Source organism: Sus scrofa, chromosome 13, assembly GCF_054392235.1.
Source record: "Sus scrofa isolate SSC_HxYL_T2T_F1_AM1 chromosome 13, Sscrofa_HxYL_maternal_Yorkshire_Landrace_v2.0, whole genome shotgun sequence".
Taxonomy (NCBI): Eukaryota; Metazoa; Chordata; class Mammalia; order Artiodactyla; family Suidae; genus Sus; species Sus scrofa.
The window spans coordinates 161,358,026-161,379,103 of record NC_139395.1 but is presented as its reverse complement, the minus strand read 5'-3'; the positions used below and the strand labels follow the sequence as shown (position 1 = coordinate 161,379,103).

Genomic DNA, 21,078 nt, shown 5'->3' with positions numbered 1-21,078 from the left:
AGTCTCCTTTCTGAGTAAGCAAAGGGAGGACCGACAGTGCACTGAGCTGGGGAGAGAGTGAAAGGAGTTCAGAGTAAACCTTGAGGTGGTTTTGCCTTTGTGGAAAGAGGGAAGGCCCGAAGAGAAGCAGCTTCTACAAGAGAGGAACTGGATCTCGTTCTTCTGAGACATTGAAATGCAGATGTCCCCCCAGGGAAGCAGGTGTCCTGCCTGGAGAGTGGGTATTTGGTGGTCATTGGGATGTAGGCTGAACTCACAGGGACAGAATAGAGAGCACGTAAACCGAGATGGACCAGGAGGACGTCCCAGAGTCTGAGGTGAGGACAGAAAAAAAGGGCAAGAAAAAAGTAGGGAACAGCAGTCTAAGAGGGTGTGGGAAACCCAGAAGGCCGAAAGTCAAGGGGGAGGCAGCTGTGAAAAGGAGTTGCTGTTGGATACTTCCTGATGATGGCAAACGCCGGATGAGTTTGCCATCTAGTAAACCTAAGGATTGGGTTTCCTGAGCACTGTCGGTACCAGCGAGACCCAACACCACCTCCCAGCTCTGCCCCCCAAGCTCCTCACACCCCTCGATGTGCCCAGGAATAGCAAATTCACAGGGAAGTTCTTCCATTTCTGTGTTTTTCTGGTTTCATGCTTTTTTTTTCCTTTTTTTCTTTTTTTTTTTCTTAGGGCCACACCTGAGGCATGTGGAAGTTCCCAGGCCAGGGGTCGAATCCGAGCTACAGCTGCGGGCCTACCCTACAGCCATAGCAGTGCAGGATCTGAGCCACATCTTCCACCAACACCACAGCTCACGGCAACACCAGATCCTTAACCCATTGATTGAGGCCAGGGATCAAACCCACATTCTCATGGATAGTAGTTGGCATCGTTTCCGCTACACCACAATGGGAACTCTGGCTTCAAGCATTTTGTAATAATTTTCTTCCAAAAGCTCACTGGCTATTCCTTTGGAAAACCCCTACACCACTTCTGCCCCCAAAGGCCCAATCTGACCCTAACCCTTGGCCCATAAGTATCTTAGGCTGCATTTTGCAATGTAAAATTCAAGTCTCTTCAGCAGTACTCAGTTTCACATTAAATGTCCATTTCATGCTGAGCTTGGATATCACATTCATCTAATAAAGTCCCTGTCTTGTAAGTTGGACCCCATTACTCACACCCATGGAACCCCAGGGTATTGTTTCCCTATTTTGGGGGGCAAGAAATGACAAAGAAATTGATGCTGAAGTGAGTTTTGTCTCAATTACAGCTCGGAAGTCTTCCGGTCAGCCTGGTCGACTCCCACCCCCAACTCTGGCCCCGCCTCAGCCACCACCCCCCGAAACCATAGAGCGGCCAGTGGGCCCGGGAGCCATCGTGGCTCGCTCCAGTGATCTGCCCTACCTGATCGTTGGTGTTGTCCTGGGCTCCATCGTCCTCATCATCGTTGCCTTCATCCCCTTCTGCTTGTGGAGGGCCTGGTCTAAGCAAAGTGAGTGAGTGACCCTCCTCAGCACCACGAGGGAGGGAAGGGGGGGAGGGGCCTCCGCCCGGCGCAGGGCGCACAGTCACGGGAGCTCACGTTCCCAGCGGCCCCCACCCGGGGGCGCTTGGGGAGGGTCAGACAACACTCTCGGATGGGGCCTTCCTTCAGCTCACAGACCTTGGCAGGTGCAGAGGATGGAGGTGGTCTGTCCTTTCTGCATCCCTGGAGCTCAGTACTCACCTGGCTCCAACTTCTGTCTGTGTGAAGCTCCTGCTCTGACCACAGGCTCATGCTTCATACTTTCAGTTGACCCTGCCTCTTCCCATCTCTTCAGGTCTGTGGCTGCCTTGAGCTTTCCCTTATTCCGGGTTAATAGAATTTATTCACTAATTTCTGTTTCAGATGTCAACACATCTGGTTAACTTGCCTCATTTAAATATTGATCCTTCTGTTCACTTACCACTTCCTTCTCCAAACCCTGGCCCTGTATTATCTCCTAACCCTGCTCCCCACAGCAAAAAAAAAAAAAAAAAAAAAACAAAAAAAACAGCTAGATGTTAGGAAGAATTTTCTGAGAGAGAATATTCTCACCTCTGGGGCAGTGTCAACTCCCTGCTTACCTCACTTGACCTTAAGTCTTCAGGAGTTTTCTGAAATTCACATGGGACTTTTTCAAGCTGCTTCAGCCCTCCTTGGCCTAAGCATACCTCTGTCCTTCTGTCCTTCCAGAACATACAACAGACCTGGGTTTTCCTCGAAGTGCCCTTCTGTCCCCCTCCTGCCAGTATACTATGGTCCCACTGGGAGGGCTCCCAGGCCACCGAGCCAGTGGGCACCCCTACCTCAGTGGCACCAGTGGACGGGCTTGTGCCAATGGGCTACACGTGAACAGGGCCTGCCCTGCAGCCACCGTGGGCTACCCCGGCATGAAGCCTCAGCAGCACTGCCCAGGGGAGCTCCAGCAGGTAAGGGAATTCTGAGGGTGTGGGCACGTGGGTACAGGCCACCGTGGCAGGGGTTACGGTTTGGCTGCTTCCTGGGGCTCCCTCCCTCCCAGCCTCTAATCCTGGGCTGCCCGGCCTGGGGAACAATGAATGGGAAAGTTACTTGGTCTCTCTGACGTGACCTTCTCATTACTCTCTCAAGCAGCAGGATGACACCAGCAACGTGCTGAGGCAGACCGTCCTTGGCAGTGGATATGACCCCCACCGTCACCAGATTCCCAGGTACCCAGGCCCCACCCCACCTCACCCCTGCCTTGCACTCCTGAGCCCCCGGGGCTCACTCTCTCACCAGCTCCTCACACCCAGTGGCAGTCACTGCTTCCTGCAGGGCTCCCCTCAGCGGACAGCCTGCCCCACTGGACTCTCAGCCTGAGGCGGAGTTGTTGTGTTTGCAAGTCCAATGCCTGTTTTTCCCTTGCTGGTCAGGCCAGAGCAGCGCACACAGGGCTGGCTTTGCCCACTGGACATCTCCAGAATCACATGAAGACAGATTAGAGTTACCTGTGGAAGTGATGCTGTGGCACCTCTTGATGTGCAAAGGGGGGCAGTTGCTGCCCTGTCTGAGCTCTGCCCAGCTCTGCCTCTCCCAGATAGGGAAGCAGCCAGGGCAGCGGGGATACAGACCTCCTCTGCTCCACCTCACCCCTCCACCCGGTCTTGTGCATGCAGGGCTCCCAAGTCTAACCCGGAGGAAGGCTCTTTCTTATACACACTGCCTGACGACTCGACCCACCAGCTGCCCCAGCCCTCACAGGACTGCCACCACCTCCAGGAGCAGTCTGCAGCCACAGGCCAGCGGGGCATGAATAATGGACCTCGGAGTCCTGGGCTGGAAGCCGTGTGGGACCCTCTGTTCCACCCAGGTCAGTGCCAAGGGCACGACGGGGAAACATTACAGGCTGGGGTGATGTGAGGGAGGCATCTGAGACCCAGGAGGGACATGGAGGCCAGGCCTGGTGGTAAGGAGCCATCCACAGCTTATATATCTGAGATGGGGCTGCCTCCTTCCCTGCTGAAAGCCCAGCAAATCTGGGGCCGGGGGGGGGGAGGCGCTGTCAGGTGGGCCCCACTCCAGCATGGCAAACTGTGTCCTCAAAGGCAGAAAGGGCACGTCTTCATTTCAGAGAAAGAAGCCCTTTTGGTCTCGGCATTTCAAGGTCTTTCATGAATTCCTGCTGCCTCTCATCACACTAAGAGGCGTTCTCTAATCATTTGAAAACAGCCTGCTTTGTTGGATCTTGTCTCTTAATTAAGGAATGAGGTTGCCTCCATCATGAAGCCAGGTTCTCACATCATCAGAACTCTGTGCAGGGCACTCAATGCATGGTGCTCCCAGCCCACTCTCTGTCTTTGTGCCAAGCTCCTAGAAGTCGTTGGATATCTGGTTGGGCACAGACTGGTTCAGAGAATTAGCTGAGGTTTCTTTGCCTCCATAGTATGGAGGCCAGGTCCCATGCCAATCCTAGCTGTCTCTGGATGATGAAATTCTAGGACAAGCACCTTCTAGAGCCAGGGCCATGCCATGTCTGTGCGAGATCTTGGAGGGAGCATCATCATCCTTGATGTGGTTGTAGGTCTCTGTCCCTCCTTCCAGGATAACTGGCTCTGGTCCTGGGTAGAGACTGACCCAGCACTAGGGAGTGCTGGTTCCCAATCAGTCTGGATTCTGACGTTGCCCACTCTGCTCTCCCCCCAGGGCCCCCGTGCTGCCTGGGCCTTGCACCGGTCGAAGAGGTGGACAGTCCTGACTCCTGCCAAGCGGGTAGAGGAGCCTGGTGTCCCCAGCACCCCCCGGGGGCCTACAGAGGCCAGGAACTAGGGACACAGCTCTGCCCCAGCCCACCAGTGCACGTGTCTTTTGAAACACCACCTCCTACAATTTAGGCAGAAGCTGATATCCCAGAAAGACTATATATTGTTGTTTAAAAAAAAAATGGAAATTGGTATTTATTTTTCTATAATAGCCATATTTATATATTTATGCACTTGTAAATAAATGTATATGTGTGTTTTTATAATGCCGAAGAGACATAGGGAAGCCTACCCACCAAGGGTCTGAGAGGGGAAACAAAGAAGCCGCGACATAACAGGAATCAACCAGGACCGAGCAACAGGACTGAGGAGGCAGCCCTTCCCTGAGAACGCCTGCCCCTGCCTGGGAGGCTGCAGAAGGAAGGAAGGCTCCTAGGCACGCTGTCCAGAGGGACCCTAAGGGGAAAAGCCAGGGCCACGGACTCAGAGATTGGAGATGCCCGTGTGACAGTGGCTGGATCTGGTGCTACAGGAAACGTTTTCAGAAGATGCCCATGAGAATAGACTAAGATGTGTATAGGACCATAAGCATTAACAAAGCTTCCAGAATCAATAATCTGTGGCAACATATCTCTGTAAAAATAAACACTGTAACGTCTAAATAAATGTTTAGTCTTCCCTGTAACCTTCAGCTTAGTCATGTATGAGTCAGCATTCTCCTTCCACGTTAGGGTTCAGTCTGAGTATTTGAAGAAACACCCACTTGGGCTCTGTGGGACGTTTGCAGAGCCCTGGAGGGGAGAGCTGGAAAAAGGTAGCAGATGTTTCTAATTTTTGTCTTTTAAATATTGAATGTCAGTTGTGTTTTTATTAAGGCAGATGTGTTGATGGCTGTTTAGTCCAAGAGGGAGTCAGTGTACAGCAGGCGAGAAGTACCTCACCATTCTCTAACTGGACTTGAGGTCACGCTTTGTTCAGACCCAGGGAATGAAACGTACCTTTTCTATACAGGTATGTGTTGAAGACTAAATATTTTCTCTAAAATACTAGTTTAAGTGCCATATTACACATGAACATATGGTGCCTGATAAAATTCACTTCCCTTCTTTCCAAAGACACACCAACATGGCCAGAGGAGTTGACTCACTGGTTGGATAAAATCAACGTTGACTCACTGCCATCCAACCACAGGATCAAGCATTGCACTTGAACGTGGAACTAGAAGGAGGCTGAAGCTTGCACTGAAACTCCTAACACACTTTTTTTTTTTTTTTTTTTTTTTGGTCTTTTTAGGGCCACACCTGTGGCATATGGTGGCTCCCAGGGATCGAATCAGAGCTGTAGCCACCAGCCTATGCCAGAGCCACAGCAACACAGGATCCAAGCTGTGTCTGCGACCTACACCACAGCTCACAGCAACGCTGGATCCTTAACCCACTGATCGAGGCCAGGGGTTGAACCTGCTTCCTCATGGATACCAGTCAGGTTTGTTAACTTCTGAGCCACTACAGGAATGCCCCTAACACACTTTTAACTGTTTTCAGTAGGGAAATGTATTTTCTAGATTTTGGTAAAGTTGAGTTGCAGATGAAATACCACTTGAGGGACTTAAGAGTCATCAAGGGCAGACTGACCCTAGCTAGCTACTTACTAGATTTACACTCCACTCATGAATTTGATAAACCAAGTCCTAGGAAAGCACCTAGAGTGACTCTGATGGCCAAGGACAAGTACACCCTCTGCTGGTCAGAAGACATTCCTGCGTCCTTTTCCCATCCAACAGCTAAATTGGAACATGGTTTTCAGAAAAGCAGTATTTTAAAAATATTTTAAGAAATGAAATGAAGGGTTGTAAGGAATATGGAAATGATAGGAAAAGAGAAGTAGAGCAGGGAAGAGAAGAATAAGAGATTGCGACTTCAGACACAATCCAGCATCGAGGGCCTAAAGGTCACTTCCAGGAGGGGAACAGGACTCTCAGATCTGGAATGTAACACAACTTCTAGCCCATGACTTTTTAAAAATGTCCTGCTTTTTTGATCCTTGATGATCCCAGTGGTTCAGAAAACTTTGGTGAACTTTATGGGAGTGATAATGGTTCCAGTGCTGTGCAGAAATCGGTTTTACATAACAACACTGAATGCTTTTAGTGCTCAAAAAAAGTTCTGGGAAAGACACAGCACGTCTAAGGCATGTTAAGTGAGACACTTGTGCATATTTACCTTAGCCAATTGCAGGAAACGGGGAACAGCTTAGGGCATCAGGCCTTTAAATTTTAGCCTAGAAAATGAAACAGCATTTTGTATTCTTTAGACTCAGGTTAATTATTATAATGCCCTTCAAAAGCCTGACTCCGTCAGCAACAGCTGTATAAATTAATCAGAAGGAAGAGTAAAGCCGACTCAGCAGAACTGAGTAACTCCTTTTCCTTTGACATTCTGACGGAGGCTTTGGACTCGACAGTTTTTCTTTCAGTGTTGAGATTTGATGGCAGTATGGATGTGGGTTCAAAATAGCCAAGGGAGATTAACACCTAATCCACAAGGAACTCAATTTAGACTGCTCTGGGGCTTTCTCATAGGTGACGCTGCCTTTTTAAGGGCACAGCAGGAGGCAGAGAACAGCTTGATTGGAGACCAGGACTTTCTACCTACCCTCAGCTGAGGCTGCACCCCCTGGTACTCCTCCTGTTTGAAGCTAAACCTCCCAAAGATGCAGATGCTATATTTAATTGTAGGTTCAAGACTAAGGCTGGAATCAAGTAGAAATGAAACTAAAGCTGTCTATATATCTTGTCTAATACAAAATAAAAATGAACTATATTGTCAGATCCCAAACATGCTGCATAAAGATCTTAATATTGTAAACTTGAGTGGTTTCATCTAGTTCAATTTGGGAAAAAAGCAATACTTCTGATTGGTTTGTTGTTGTTGTCCTTCTAGGGCCACACCCTCTGCATATGGAGGTTCACAGGCTCTGGGTCTAATCAGAACTGTAGCCATCAACCTACACCACAGCCACAGTGAGGCCAGGATCCTTAACCCACTGACCAAGGCCAGGGATTGAACCTGCATCCTCATGGATGCTAGTCAGATTCGTTTCCACTGAGCCACAACAGGAACCCCACTCCTGACTGCTTTTACAGTTAAGTTGATACACACACCGAATCTATGGAAGACCTAGCTCTTCCATAGATTCTAAGTTCATTCTTGCTGCAATGAGAATCACAGGACTTCAGAATGGGTAGAGGCCTCAGAGCTTATCCAAATCCCTCATTTATCTGATAACAACATGAGGCCCAGGAAAATAACATAAATTCCCCTAGGTCTCACCAAAACCAAGAGAATAGTGTCTCCTTGAGGCCCTGCTCTATCTAGACGGTTGCCAGTCAGTCAAGTGAGTCTGGAAGTAGCCCCTCCAGCCCCAACCGAGCTTCAGATGGCCGCAGCCCCAGCCCACAGTTTCTGATCTGACCTTCAGAAAACGGGATATTTAGTACTTCTCGTTTTAAGCTATGTTTGGAGGTAATTTTTTATGCAGGAATAAATAAGTAAAACAGAGATATGACTTGCATGTTTAAAAAAAAAAAAATTCTTGAAGAGTACACATAGGTTGGGGCCTAGGGCAGAGAAGATGAGTGCTTTCCAGTAGAGAGGTTGCTACATCAGAGATCTCCAGTGAGAAGCTACTAGAAGCTCTTAAAGAGGAGTAGGAAAGGACCTTAGAAACACAATAGACCAAGCGGCCACCCTAACATACATCCCAACATACAAAGAATCCAAGTCCTGCCTATAATCTGGGGGGCAGATGAGCAGGCTGAGAAGACTTGACTTTGCTGAGGCACTTTCCACACTGGTGTGACACTGCCTTCTTTCTCTTTCAGTAACCAACTCATTTTCTGGGACAGCCTCAAGGGAGTAAGTAGCTCCTTAAAATGGACCCACAGAGCATGGAATTTAATGCTATGTTCTATTACTAAAAGGAATCCAACTTGCAGTGGATTTTAGGGCCTCACCCTTGGCATATGGAAGTTTCCCAGGTTAGGAGTCGCATTGCCTGTGACCACTTAATGAATCCCAGTGACCACTTACCCCAAACCTGAAAGGACACTCTCAAATTAGTTCAAAATGTTCTGTCCAATCAAAAATGATTGTTAGAGATGATCTCCCAGAGGGATGGAATCTATTTCATGACTCCCTGATTCATATCAAGACCAGCAAGTGACTCAAGTAGAACCTGAGAGAAAATGGCACAGGACATGAGAAACCATAGGAAATACTTAGAATGCAGGTAGTGTTGCAAACATCTACAGAGAAAAGCCTCCTTCTTAATCATTTCGCAGACTCACTTCTCTGCTTCACCCAGAGGTGATCCAGGAAGCTGATTCTTTTTTGGCTTCCTGCTAATCTAAAGCAAAACTGCTCTGCTCTGTCTACCTGTCCCTGAATCCTGAGCCCTCAAATAACTGCTTTGTGAAGTTAATGTTAAAATTCTAAATTACATTTCTTTTTCTCAGATTTGGGTTGGTAATTTTTTTTCTCTTGCATTTTTTCAGAGAATCCCTGACTATCTCAAAGCTCATTTTCCAAGGATCCAATGATCAAGAAAAGGAAGTTTCCTCATGGTTTGCTGAATGATAGATTTTCCTGCTTTTAGGTAGGATAGGATAGGGACTTGGACCCAGGTAATTCAAAACAGGCCATTTCTCGTTACCGAAAACAGGAGGCCGGTGATCAAATAATGAGGACACGTGCAGATACCAGAGGCATTGCTCATTGGAGCACCTCCCTATAGCCTATTCCCCAGGCAGATAAGGCATCCTGCCTGAAACCAACTGGAGGATCAAAACGTGCCCCCATACAGAGATCAAACAACACTCAGCCCTTACACACGGTGCAGGGGGGCTGGGCAAGAAAAATTAGTGGGCCTGGGGAGGGAGAATTGGAGTCCTCAAACATGTCTGCTGTATGGGTATATAAGGAAGGACCCAGCTGCAGCCAGACCCAGTCCCCTACCCCAGAACGGCCGGCTCTCTCTGAGGGTGTGAATAAAATTTACTGTACATTGCTATGAACTTGAGTCTTGATTGCAATCAAGACTGCTAGCTCTGAGGCAACCAGTGGGAGTGTTTCACTCAGGGAGACAGACAGGGAACGGCCCATTAGAGTGCCCTATCATGCTGTAACTTTCAAACTAAGGTGCTGTTGCTGACAAAAGAAATTCCCTTTGACCCAGAGCAGCTCCCATCCTGAATGGAACAATCCTGCCCAAAGAGACCACCTGCCTCCGTCCTTGCACTGCAAGATCACCGGCTCCGTCTGGGCACTGCAGCTGTACTTCCTAGCTGGGACAACCGTCAGCCAGATCCTGGGAACAGACTGCCTGCACCTCCAAATCTTTGTTGCATGTGGGCAAGAATCAAGAGACATAATGCAGAGGGACCTGACATTGCCAGGCTAAAAATTCAAATGACCAAAAACCACATTTCCTAAACAGGATATATTACAGATGCTTCCTGGTGATTTGAGATACAGCCTCCCAAGACCTCATACTCAATCCATTTGGTTCCAAACACATCTAAAAGGGTTCAATTCAACAATAAGTAGATGCTGGTTGGTGAAGTCAGTTCTAAGATAACCAGTTGGGGGGGGGGGAATTATTAAAACTACATGAACTGGATCTGCTTTTAGACTTTTAGATAAGTTCCCTTTAAAAGAGTAGGATTGTTGTAGGCAATAAGGAAACAGAACTTCTGTTGAATTGTGTTGTCAGAAATCTTGGATGGATTTGAGAAGAAAAAAGTAAATTTAAAGACCCATGGACTTCATTCATTCTCTTGTGGAGGATGGATGGGTGGGAGAATAAGGCCACCTTTCTTACGCAAAAGAGCAATCTCTTCCTTTAAGGCCAAAATCCTTTGGGCCTGGACTTGGATCAATTCAGTGACCTTCTCTCTTGCCACAGTATCTGCTTTCCGAGGGCCCTGGAAGGCATTGCCCTGTTGAAAGAAAACACCTCCCTGCTTTAAGCATCATTTGGAAGATGGGAACTTCCCTGTCTTCATTTGTCTGCTAGGTGCGCCTGCCTTACAGTCAATTTAAACAGTCCTTTCTCCTTATCTTCAGAAGCCTTCAGTTTCTCCACTAAAATCCTACCATTGGAAATGTGTCACTGTGAGCCAATAGCCCTTAAAATGCAAATCCCCTTTAGAGGAAACTCATTAAGCTAGCCCTCAGTCATTCAGCAGCTGCAGGGCTAAAATTCACTGGAATTACCAAAGGCAAGATACCTCCTTTACCTAAACAGCCCATATCTTGTTTTCTAAAAAAGGCATCCTTATTTCCTCATCTGATTTCTTCCCCTGCCCAGCCGATTCCTGCCACACTTCGGATGTTCCTTTTAGGGAGGCCTCCTGCACCACACGGATTGGGTTAGGATCCCTGCTCTATGTTCTATCAAATCATACATCACACATCATTGCAGTTCTTAGACTGAACCATTTGAAATTAGGGATATTTGACCATTTTTTTTTTTTAACCTAAAAAGTAGCCATCTCCTGTGGTTCACCTTAAATGCTTGTTTGATATGTCCTTCTTGCCAGATCCTGTGCTTTAGAGACAGAGGCCAGTATGCCTGGGTCTCACCACTTGACCCAGCACCTGCCCTAGAGCTTGTTACATGAGTAGATGCTCAATAAATATGAATGCACATTAAAGGAAGGGACAGGACACCTAGTGTCTGTGCTGTGCCAGGTGCTTTACATATGTGACCTCACGTAACCCTCACAACTCAGAGCAAGGTATGGTTATTCCAATTTTAAAGATATGGAAACAGAGGTTAATGAACTGCTCATAGTGCCCAAGAAACATATAGTAAAGCTAGTCCTCCAGGCTCACTGTAATGTAGCCAGTATCAACTCAGTGTCCTTGGAGACCCAGGTGGGCTAGAAATAGACCAAGATCAAGGTTTGTTTGATATTGTCATGAAAGACTACCTTTATAGAATGTCCTGGTTCTGACGAAGGGTCTGAAGAAAAGGAACGCGTACCTGCTGGTTCTGTAGCATATTCAACTGGGAGTCGAGTTGCTTCTTTTCCATACATAAATCATTCATCTGATGAAGCTTTTTGGTGTGTTCTTTGGTCTTCATCATCAATTCCCATCGCACTTGAGCAATCTTTTCCTACCAGAGCAGGAAGATGCAAAACAGGTTAAGTGAATGAGAGAGGAAATAAAAATGAATGTCCAGATTTGATCAAAACCATCAGGCAAATGGAGTGACAGGCACATAGGAAAACATAATAAGCCAATAATAAAATCAGAAGCAACTGCATTGGGTCTGGTTCGATTAGGGAGAAGAAGAATGTAAGTAGGATGACAGTAGGTAAAAATAAGATAGACATAGATATCCCTCCATTGTGGAGGAAGGAAATTAGTGTACAACTGAGTGCTGTTATTCATTACCTACAAGGGAGCATCATCCTAAAGCAGGACACTGTCCTATATGACTCTTTCCCCAGTCTTGGCCCAGGACCCTCTACATGACCAGCCTGAATGGCCACACATCTGCCAGTGGCTTTCCTTTGTTTTCTTATTGCTCCGATGAATTATCTCCAGCACTCCCCAGACAGGGACCAGGCCCACTGATATGAACACTGAAGTAATTTGTTCCTTTACAGTAAAGTGGCAAATCTTAGAAAAGATCTTGAGACGATTTAGCACTAGGAACTTCTTCTTCCCTATCTACTGCTAAGACAGAAAACTGAAGTAGCCATAATGATTTGGGGCCGTTTAACAGTCTAAGATCCTACTAGCTAAAGAGTATATAACCTGTTAGAAACTTTATTACTTAGAGATGTTTTCTAATTTGTGGTGGAAACAGCATGCAAAAGCTATATGGAATAATACAGAGCTATACTCTGGGATCCTCACAGTATAGTGGTTCATTTCTAACACCTTGGGAGTGTTCATACATGAATGTGGAAATCCCTGTGTCACGCTTCATGCTATTTTGCCATCATATTTACATGAATCCTGGGTCCCAGACCCCTCTGCCAGTGCTTTTATCCCAAGACAGACCAGTCCCTCCTACTAAGCGAACAGTAAGGAAGCTGAGACAGGCTTACAATCATGAGGGAACAAAGGAGGCTCATGGACGCATCTCCAGCTATACAGATGCTTCTAGGGAGCTGCCTACAGCTCACCAGGCATTCTTGCCTCCACCCAGACAGAAGCAAAGTAGGTCACCTGCCCTTTCATCCTTACCTCCCACATCTTCATTTCCTTGGCGTTCGACAGCTCCTTTCGCAGTTTTCTGATCTTCAGTTCTTCAAGTGTTGTATTCACAGAAAGTGTCTGAAGGGCTTCCAGGTTTATCACACGGCCAAACTTGCTGATCATGAGTTGACTGACTGTTTCTTCCATTTCTGAAAGAAGACAGTCACTGTTAGGTTGGACAACAGCTCCCACTGTGGTTAAATGAAAAGTACCAATATCGGAGTTCCCGTTGTGGCTCAACAGTTAGTGAACCTGACTAGCATCCATGAGGATGTGGGTTTGATCCCTGGCCTTGCTCAGTGGGTTGGGGATCCAGCATTACTGTGAGCTATGGGGTAGGTCACAGACACAGCTCAGATCCCGTCTTGCTGTGGCTGTGGGGTAGGCTGGTGGTTTAGGCTCTGATTGGACCCCTAGCCTAGGAACCTCCATATGCCATGGGTGTGGCCCTTAAAAGACAAAAGCCAAAAAAAAAAAAAAAAAAAAGAATACCAATACCAGGAGTTCCCATTGTGAAGATGAGGGTTTGATCCCTGGCCTCACTCAGTGGGTTAGGATCTGGTGTTGCTGTGGTACACACTTGCAGCTGCAGCTCCAGCTCCAATTTGACGCCTAGCCTGGGACCTTCCATATGCCACAGAGGAACATAAAGGAATAGCTTTTGCAAAAAGATGGTGAAAGATTTTCTGTTACCAGCTGAGTTTTCCTCTGTGACCTCTCGCCTACTACTTGCCTCTCTTAGAACGCACACTGCTATATTGTCTTTTCATCTCCTTCAAAATCCTGTGTAAAGCGGACTCATATTTCCCAAATGACTCACACACTCTGATCTCCTCCTCCTCAGACTATTCATTACCCCAACTGGATTATGAACTCTTCAGGGTGTTTTTTTTTAACTTAATTATTGATCTTTATGACATCAAGTGTTAGGAATAGAATAAGCACGTGACAGAAGTTTCCATCTTATTCCAAGCAAAAATATTAAAATCCTTGCAGGGGTTCACAAGGTCCTACCTGGCCCTCCCTGCCTGCCCCAATTATCTCTCCTCATTTACTCCAGACACCTTTTTCTTCTCAAACATTCCAGGCTCACTCCAGCACTCTGGTCTGGAATTTTCTGGAATTCCACCGTCTGGCATTCTCTTCCCCAAATAGCCACTTGGCTCTCTCCACACAGCCTGTTTTCTGAAAATGAGTTGTGAGCCTGGTGAAAAACCCATTTGCAAAACATTCATTTCTGAAGGTGTAACCAAGGTCCTCGTCCTCTAACCAGGGAGAACCACGTCTCAGCAGGTTCCTCACGTTTCTAGGGAGTTCTTCCCAGGCCCCTTGCAGACTGCACCACTCTTTCCCAGTCCCTTTTTAATTTTTAATTCTTAACAGTTATCTCCATTTAACATGAGATATATTTTACTGGTGAACACTGGACCTTTTGGATTAATTTCCATTTGTGAAGTCTGAGCTCTCCAAGAACATGTCATCTTGTAACAAGATTTTCTCTGTCCCCAGAGCCCCCTTAGTGAAGTCTGAAGGCCCTCAGGTATAACAAGATGATGCAATTCTGTAACAGTGCAGAACTTTGTATTCAGGTATAACGGTTACGGCTGAATGATAATGGTATAACTGGCATGGCTGTCGTCTTGCACAATCTAGGGAGGGCTATTCATTTCTATTCTATGTGGGTGGTACCCTCATGGATATGTGTAATGCGGTGGCCATGATAATCAGTGAGGCAAATGAAATGACGACTGGATTATGTGCACATGTATGGCCAGCCTACAGCTGCCTGCTTAGCCTCCCTCAGTAAGAAACTTGACTTCCCGGAGTTCCCATCTTGGCTCAGCAGTAACGAAACCGACTAGTATCCATGAAAATGAGGGTTTGATCCCCGGCTTCGCTCCGTGGGTTAAGGATCTGGTGGTGCCGTGTGCTGTGGTGTAGGTCACAGACATGGCTCAGCTTGGATCCCACATTTCTGTGGCTGTGGTGTATGCTGGCAGCTACAGCGCTGATTTAAACCCCTAGCCTGGGAACCTCCATATGCTGCAGATATGGCCCTAAAAAACAAACAAACAAAAAGAATCTTGACTTCCGCCAGCCAGCCGCACATAAGTGGGTGCCCTCTCTGGTGGCATCTCATGTACTAGGACAGGTGCTCTGCTCCCTGCCCTTCCCTCTAATACTCTCCTCCTGACTCCATTAGGCCAGCTAGTGTTCGCTGGGGACATGAAGCTTCTGGAACACTCCTCATCCTCTGTCCCCGTGGCTATAAGGTGTGCCCTCCTTGCCCACCCCTAGATTTTAGACTCCCCTCTTCTTCCCCATTGGGTCTAGGGATGGAGGAAGGCAACAGTGAGTGACTCTGCTGTTTCTCATCACTGGTGAGTCTTTGTTCTCCGAGTTACTGGAAGGGAACCCACTCCTAGTTGTACCTTCAGAATTAGGAGATCAGTCTTTAACCAGACTCACAACTTGCTTTCAGAAAACAAACTAGAGGTGGGAAAAGGACTGAAAGTCACTGAATAAAACTTGCACCACATGGAACTATTTTTTTTTAATTTCAACTAACATTCCAAAAGTGTGAATACTTCATTTCATCTCCTTCACACATTTCCCCAGAGAATTTACTCAAATGAAAACAAGTTTCTTTCCTCATTTTCTTACTAGTGTGTTCCTTGGTTTGAAGAATAATATTTCCAAATATAAACAATGTTCACAGGCTACGGAAGCCAAAGGAATGTAAAGTACGTGAGAAACACTGGAGCCTCAGGGCTTATACCTGAGAAAAGTCTGTGTTTCAAATAAGTGCTATTCAAAGAGAGTCCTAACATGTATTTTTTTTTTTTTTTTTGGTCTTTTGTCCTTTTAGGGCTACACCAGCGGCATAAAGAGGGTTTTTTTTTTGTCTCTAACATGTATTTTTTAACTTTATAATCCAGCTACCCCTGAGGCAGAATCATCAGCATTCATTAGAAACTGGACTCTGCGAATCCACACATCTTAGACCAACCATTATCTTTTCCCATTTTTTTCTTTCAAGCTTTCTTTTTAAAAATATTCTTTTTTGGAGTTTCTGCTGTGGCACAATGAGTTAAGAATCTGGCATTGCCACAGCTGTGGCATAAGTCACAGCTACAGCTTGGATTCGATCCCTGACCTCAGACCTTCCGTGAGCTGTGGGTGTGGCACCCCCAAGAAAATTCTTTTTAAATTGTGGTAAAATACACATAATAAAATACATCATTTTAATCTTTATTTATTTGCTTTTTAGGGAAAATTCTTTGGAACTGAGGTATATAGTATAAGATGTATGGTATAAAGACGAATACTTTCTGAATGTTTGAAATATGAGACGTGTAAGTGATGAAGTATTTCAACTTTTTTTTCCCTTTTTTTTAGGGGTACACATACAGCATATGGAAGTTCTCAGGCTAGGGGCCGAATCAGAGCTACAGCTGCCAGCCTACAGCACAGCCACAGCAACATAGGATCCTACTCATATGTCACCTACACCACAGCTGATGGCAATGCTGGATCCCCAATCCACTGAGTGAAACCAAGGATCGAACCCACCCCATGAATACTAGTCAGATTCATTTCCACTGTGCCACAACAGGAACTCTTCAATCGTTTTAAAGTGTACACTTCTGTGGTATTGTAGATGCTACAGTATTGGTAATGTCATTGTTATTAAAGTCAGAACACCTCAGGCATCCCCACTGTGGCTCAGCAGAAATGAACCCAATTAGAATCCATGAGGACGTGGGTTTGATCCCTGGCCTCACTCAGTGGGTTGAGGATCTGGCATTGCCGTGAGCTGTGGTGTAGGTCACAGATGCAGCTTGGATCCCACGTTGCATTGCTGTGGCTGTAACATAGGCCAGCAGCCATAGCTCTGACTTGACCCTTAGTCTGGGAACCTCCATATGCCACAGGTGTGGCCCTACAAAGCAAAAAAACAACAAAAACAAAAAACAAGCGTTGATGACACTATGGGTCCTGGGCAATTTTCACACACTGCTGGGGGAAATAAAACAGTACAACCTCTCATTGACAATACCCAGGAGAGGGGGAAATGCACATGCCCCTCTCACCCAGGGCCCCCAGTCCTGGGGACCCACCTCTTCCCACACCTGCACAAGAAGGTCCATTGTAACATAATCAAGAAAAAGTAGAAACATCCTAAATGTCCATCAACAGGAGACTGACAATGGAATACTGTAGTAGCAGTTAAAATGATTATCTGTAGCAATTTGGATTACTCTCAAAAACAGGTTTAATAAAGTAAACTGCAAAAATTATGAATGATATTATACTACAGTTAAAAACATGCAAAGGCATTTCATATACCATGTATGGATGCTTCCATATACATGTACGTACCTGGTGGTTGACCCTGGGGAAGGAGATGACAGAATAGTATTAGAAAGAGAGGGGGTTTCAATAGTATCTTCAATGCTTTATTTCTTAAGCTTGGTAGTGGATACATGGGTTATTGCTATCTTATTCTGTATTTTGTTACACATAAAACCTTTTAAAAATTCTAAGTTGTTTCTATGACAAAAGATTTATCCTTTTGAAATAGGAAAGTGGGAATTCCCCTTGTGGTTCAGCAGGTTACAAACCAGACTAGTATCCATGAGGATAAAAATTCAATCCCTGACCTCACTCAGTGGATTAAGGATCCGGCATTTCCCCAAGCTGCAGTGTAGGTCACAGTCAGACACAGCTTGGATTCCGGTATGGCTGTGGCTGTGCTGTAGACCAGCAGCTGCAGCTTCGATTCGACTGCTGGCCTGGGAATTTACATATGCAGTAGGCGCAGCCCTAAAAACTAAGTAACTAACTAAATAATAGGAGGGTAACCTTTTGATAGAATCAGGAGAGATAGCAAATAAGAAGATAAGAAGGTATTCTTTCCTCTCAGTAGTTCTGAGTCTGTGATGTCTTACTGTTTTCAGAGTTGGAGATGGGCACATGGCAGTGACCTCACTAATCAGTACATATTACCAGATAATCCACAGGCTTAGTTACTCACTCTGTATAGTCTTTGCCATCTCTCTCTTTTCTCGGATGAGCTGTTTACGCCTCTCCCGGTATTCTTTGTTAAGTTTCTGCTGCTTGGAATTTTCCTCCTGCAGCTGTATGATCCGTTCTTGCAGTCGCCCCAAGGAGTGGTTAGAAAACACCAAAGTTCCAGAAAGATCACTGGGTATTTCTCCATATACCACATGCTCTATCTACAAGAGAAAACCAAATCAAAATCAAAATAGACAGAGCAAACTAAATGCAAGGTCACAGAAAGCAGAAGAGAAGCCCTTCTTTTTTCATCCCTTGTTTAGGTCTCGGCCTTTGGGCTTCTAACTCCCACCACTGAGCCAGGCAAAAGGAGGAAGCTGTTTTCAAAGAGAAGCCATGTTATGTCCCTCTGGGGACAGCAGATCTTCCCACCTTGACCACGCCTGATATCTACTGCATAAGGAGGCAATGGGCATTTCAGCAATGGCATATTAGGCAAATTGCTAAAGATAGCTAATCCAGTTTGAGTCAGGTTATATGAAATATATGTAAGGCTGAGCCTAGGATTTTCTTTGAAAATATAGCTTTCTCTCTTTACCTGACAAACTACAGTACGATGGGCCTTCCCTGATTTGTGTCCTGCATTTTAATATAAGTTGCAAGTGGGACATAGAAATGAATAAAGAGAAGGGAAAAAGGAGAAAGAGTATTTTCCTTTTATCTTAATCTCCCTTCATATATTAAGTGAAGATCATTTTTACGTCATTAGTTCATTATTTAAAGATGGTATAAGACGTTCCCTGTTAGCAAACCTGACTAGCATCCATGAGGACATGGGTTCGATCCCTGGCCTTGCTTAGTGGGTTAAGGATCCAGCATTGCCATGAGCTGTGGTGTAGGTTGCAGACATGGCTTGGATCCCACAATGCTGTGGCTGTGGTGCAGGCCCTCGGCTACAGCTCCAATTACATCCCTAGGCCTAGGCCTGGGAACCTCCATATGTCGCTGGTGTAGTCCTAAAAAGACAAAATGACCAAAAAAAAAAAAAAAAAAAAAAGGTGTGAAAAGTGACATGTGTCCAAGGGCCAAGGTTTCAACCTCGGAGCCATTTCTTTAAGTTATAGCCACCTCATTTCTTTAAATTTGAAATGAGTCAACTTTCACAGTGATAATGGGCCATGGGGAAATGTTTTGATGTTAACCTCCCCCACAGCCCCTGCCTTTTCTTTGACCACACCTGTGGCATGTGGGAATTCCCAGGCCAGGGATCAAATCCACATCACAGGAGTGACCAGGGCCACTGCAGTGACAATGCTGGATCCTTACCCACTAGGCCACCAGGAAACTCCAATATTACCCATTTATAACAATCTCAGCCCCGGGGTAAGAAAGGTTGGGGTGTCATTCTACAGGCAGATTTCTCAGCCAAGGACTGCACTTTCCCCCCAACTAGTGGCCCAGGGATCTTTCTCTGGAAGAGCCTGGGTGTGGTGGCTCTTCGGCTCAGACAAGGTGGGCCACTTCTCACCTGGTGGAGCTTGAGTGGAATCACAACCAGCAGTTCATTCAGCTGCTGCTGTTTCTCCCGTTGATAAGCCTCCAGGGCCTCCTCTGCTGCGTTCAGATTAGTTGCCACAATTTTTACCTGTGGAAAGCCCCGTATGTGAGATGTTGACACAATTCAATGAATATGTACCCATGGTAGTAAATGACACCACTTTGGGAGGAAGCTAATGCATGAACAGGATCTGCTTTGTTGGGGTGTGATTCAATGGATGACCCCAGTCTGCAGCCCAGGAACATATATAATTCTCTTCCTTCTAAGTCACAATCTACACTACTTTTTCAGTTGTTCCTGTGACCCTAGAGTTGTAGAGGTTTTGTGAATGAGAGCTCAGAAGACACATCCCCCTCTCCCTTTAAGTTTCTGCATCTCTCAGCCTGTAACATCTTTGTCAGGATGGTTCAAATCTCATTTGGTCATAATGATCTCAATAAATTAGAAAAGAAAGCCCTTTAAAGTGATGAAAGTACTAACTGAAGTATCTCTTTTTATGTCTTTTTTTTTTTTTTTTTAAGGCCACACTCACAGCACATGGAAGTTTCCAGACTAGGGGTCAAATCAGAGCTGCAGCTGTCAGCCTATGCCACAGCCACAGCAACACAGGATGCTTAACCCACAGAATGGGGCCAGGGACTAAACTTGCATCCTCATGGATACTAGTCAGGGGTTTGTTACTAAAACTGCTGAGCCACGATGGATACCCCTAACTGAAATATTTCTAAAGTACACGCTTCATCTCCTAAAAAAGTTGAAAGTTACCCAGTTCATTCCCTTTTCTCAAGAGGAGAAGCAATCTATCAAAAATATTCCTGAATATAAGAAAAGTCAAGTCAAGTCATGTTGCTCAGGGAAAGAGTACCGAAGAGGGAAATGAGCAGATAAGACTGAAAATCAATCAATCAATACAATTGTACCAGAAGTTAGCTTATCGGTCTCCCACATAAGGTGCACACTTCCCAGAGTTTCAAAGTGATCTACTGGGGTATGGAAAGAAAATGGAGTTTAGGAGTTCCCGTCGTGGCTCGGTGGTTAACCAACCTAACTAGCATCCATGAGGATGTAGGTTCAATCCCTGGTATTAAGGATCCGGCATTGCTGTGATCTGTGGTATAGTTCGAAGATGCAGCCGCAACTCAGATCCCACATTGCTGTGGCTGTGGTGTAGGCCAGAGGCTACAGCTCCAATTGGACCCCTAGCTTGGGAACCTCCATATGCCGTGGGTGCAGCCCTAAAAAAAAGATGATAAATAAATAAGTAAATGAAAATAGAGTTTCTATCTCTGTTTACTTTTATTTTTAGTTTCTGTTTTTGCAAATGTTTCATAATATTCAAAATATATTAGTAGAGTAGTTCATGAGTATAACATAAATAAATATACATTTATTGTGGAAATATGTGCACCACAATTTTGTTTTACTTATGGACGTATGTAATCAAAAACGTTTGGGGGCAGTGATTTAGATAAAGAATGTTTCAATCATCAAAAGCGCAACTGCACCCCCACCAAGACTGTGCTTTAAGGAAAAAAAAAAGCTGGATGTAATATTTGAAGTGTTCCTTTTCTTAGGATAAATCCTAACTCATGCTGTTGCTATGAAATAGGAATATTACAGCTGGGAAGAGGTGTACATGTGTGGAGAGAATAAACAGATCTGAAAAAGGTAGATCAACATACTTTTTTGGACAATGCATCATATTCCTTTTTGAGGTTATCAATAACTTTCTTTTCTTCAACTAAGGCCTCTTCAATGTCCAGCCTTTTCTCCCGGAGTTGAAGGGCCAATTCAAAGAGACCAATATCACAATCTGAAAAGATAGAAATAAAAAATTAAATTAAAAAAGCAGTCTTAGCCAACAACCCAATTGAAAAATGGGCAAAGGACCTGAATAGACATTTCTCCAAGGAAGATATACAGATGGCCAACAAACATTTGAAACAATGCTCAACATAACTGATTGTTAGAGAAATGCAAATCAAAACTACCATGAGT

The 21,078-nt window shown here is 45.5% G+C and overlaps 2 protein-coding genes and 1 long non-coding RNA gene across 31 annotated transcripts in view; 2 read left to right on the top strand and 1 right to left on the bottom strand.

Annotated features, from left to right (window-relative positions):
• Positions 1 to 4,912, top strand: part of BOC (BOC cell adhesion associated, oncogene regulated) — a 75,088-nt gene extending 70,176 nt beyond the window's left edge. For 13 of the 25 annotated variants that reach the window (XM_021070376.2, XM_084991182.1, XM_021070373.2 and 10 more), the window contains 5 exons: positions 1,256 to 1,477; positions 2,201 to 2,436; positions 2,621 to 2,697; positions 3,145 to 3,338; positions 4,172 to 4,912. In XM_021070376.2, the coding sequence (XP_020926035.1) occupies positions 1,256 to 1,477; positions 2,201 to 2,436; positions 2,621 to 2,697; positions 3,145 to 3,338; positions 4,172 to 4,359 (917 nt within the window). In that variant the 3' untranslated portion in view covers positions 4,360 to 4,912. Of the gene's footprint in view, positions 1 to 1,255; positions 1,478 to 2,200; positions 2,437 to 2,617; positions 2,698 to 3,144; positions 3,339 to 4,171 lie in introns of all 25 variants that reach the window. The other 12 variants (XM_021070375.2, XM_021070368.2, XM_021070371.2 and 9 more) reach the window with 1 other exon arrangement.
• A 189-nt stretch (positions 4,913 to 5,101) lies between these two features.
• On the top strand, positions 5,102 to 7,094 carry LOC146397735 (uncharacterized). The gene is made up of 3 exons (XR_014824838.1): positions 5,102 to 5,238; positions 5,343 to 5,712; positions 6,809 to 7,094. It is a non-coding gene; the product is annotated as an uncharacterized LOC146397735 (long non-coding RNA).
• Positions 7,095 to 9,660: 2,566 nt separating this feature from the next.
• Positions 9,661 to 21,078, bottom strand: part of CFAP44 (cilia and flagella associated protein 44) — a 139,999-nt gene continuing 128,581 nt past the window's right edge. For all 5 annotated transcript variants that reach the window (XR_014824806.1, XM_021070360.2, XM_021070362.2 and 2 more), the window contains 6 exons: positions 20,763 to 20,893; positions 19,051 to 19,167; positions 17,542 to 17,743; positions 12,492 to 12,652; positions 11,275 to 11,409; positions 9,661 to 10,225 (listed from right to left, as the gene is read on the bottom strand). Coding sequence is in view for 4 of the 5 variants with exons in the window: in XM_021070360.2 (XP_020926019.2) it covers positions 10,052 to 10,225; positions 11,275 to 11,409; positions 12,492 to 12,652; positions 17,542 to 17,743; positions 19,051 to 19,167; positions 20,763 to 20,893 (920 nt within the window). In the remaining variant the exon portion in view is untranslated. The remainder of the gene's footprint in view (positions 10,226 to 11,274; positions 11,410 to 12,491; positions 12,653 to 17,541; positions 17,744 to 19,050; positions 19,168 to 20,762; positions 20,894 to 21,078) is intronic.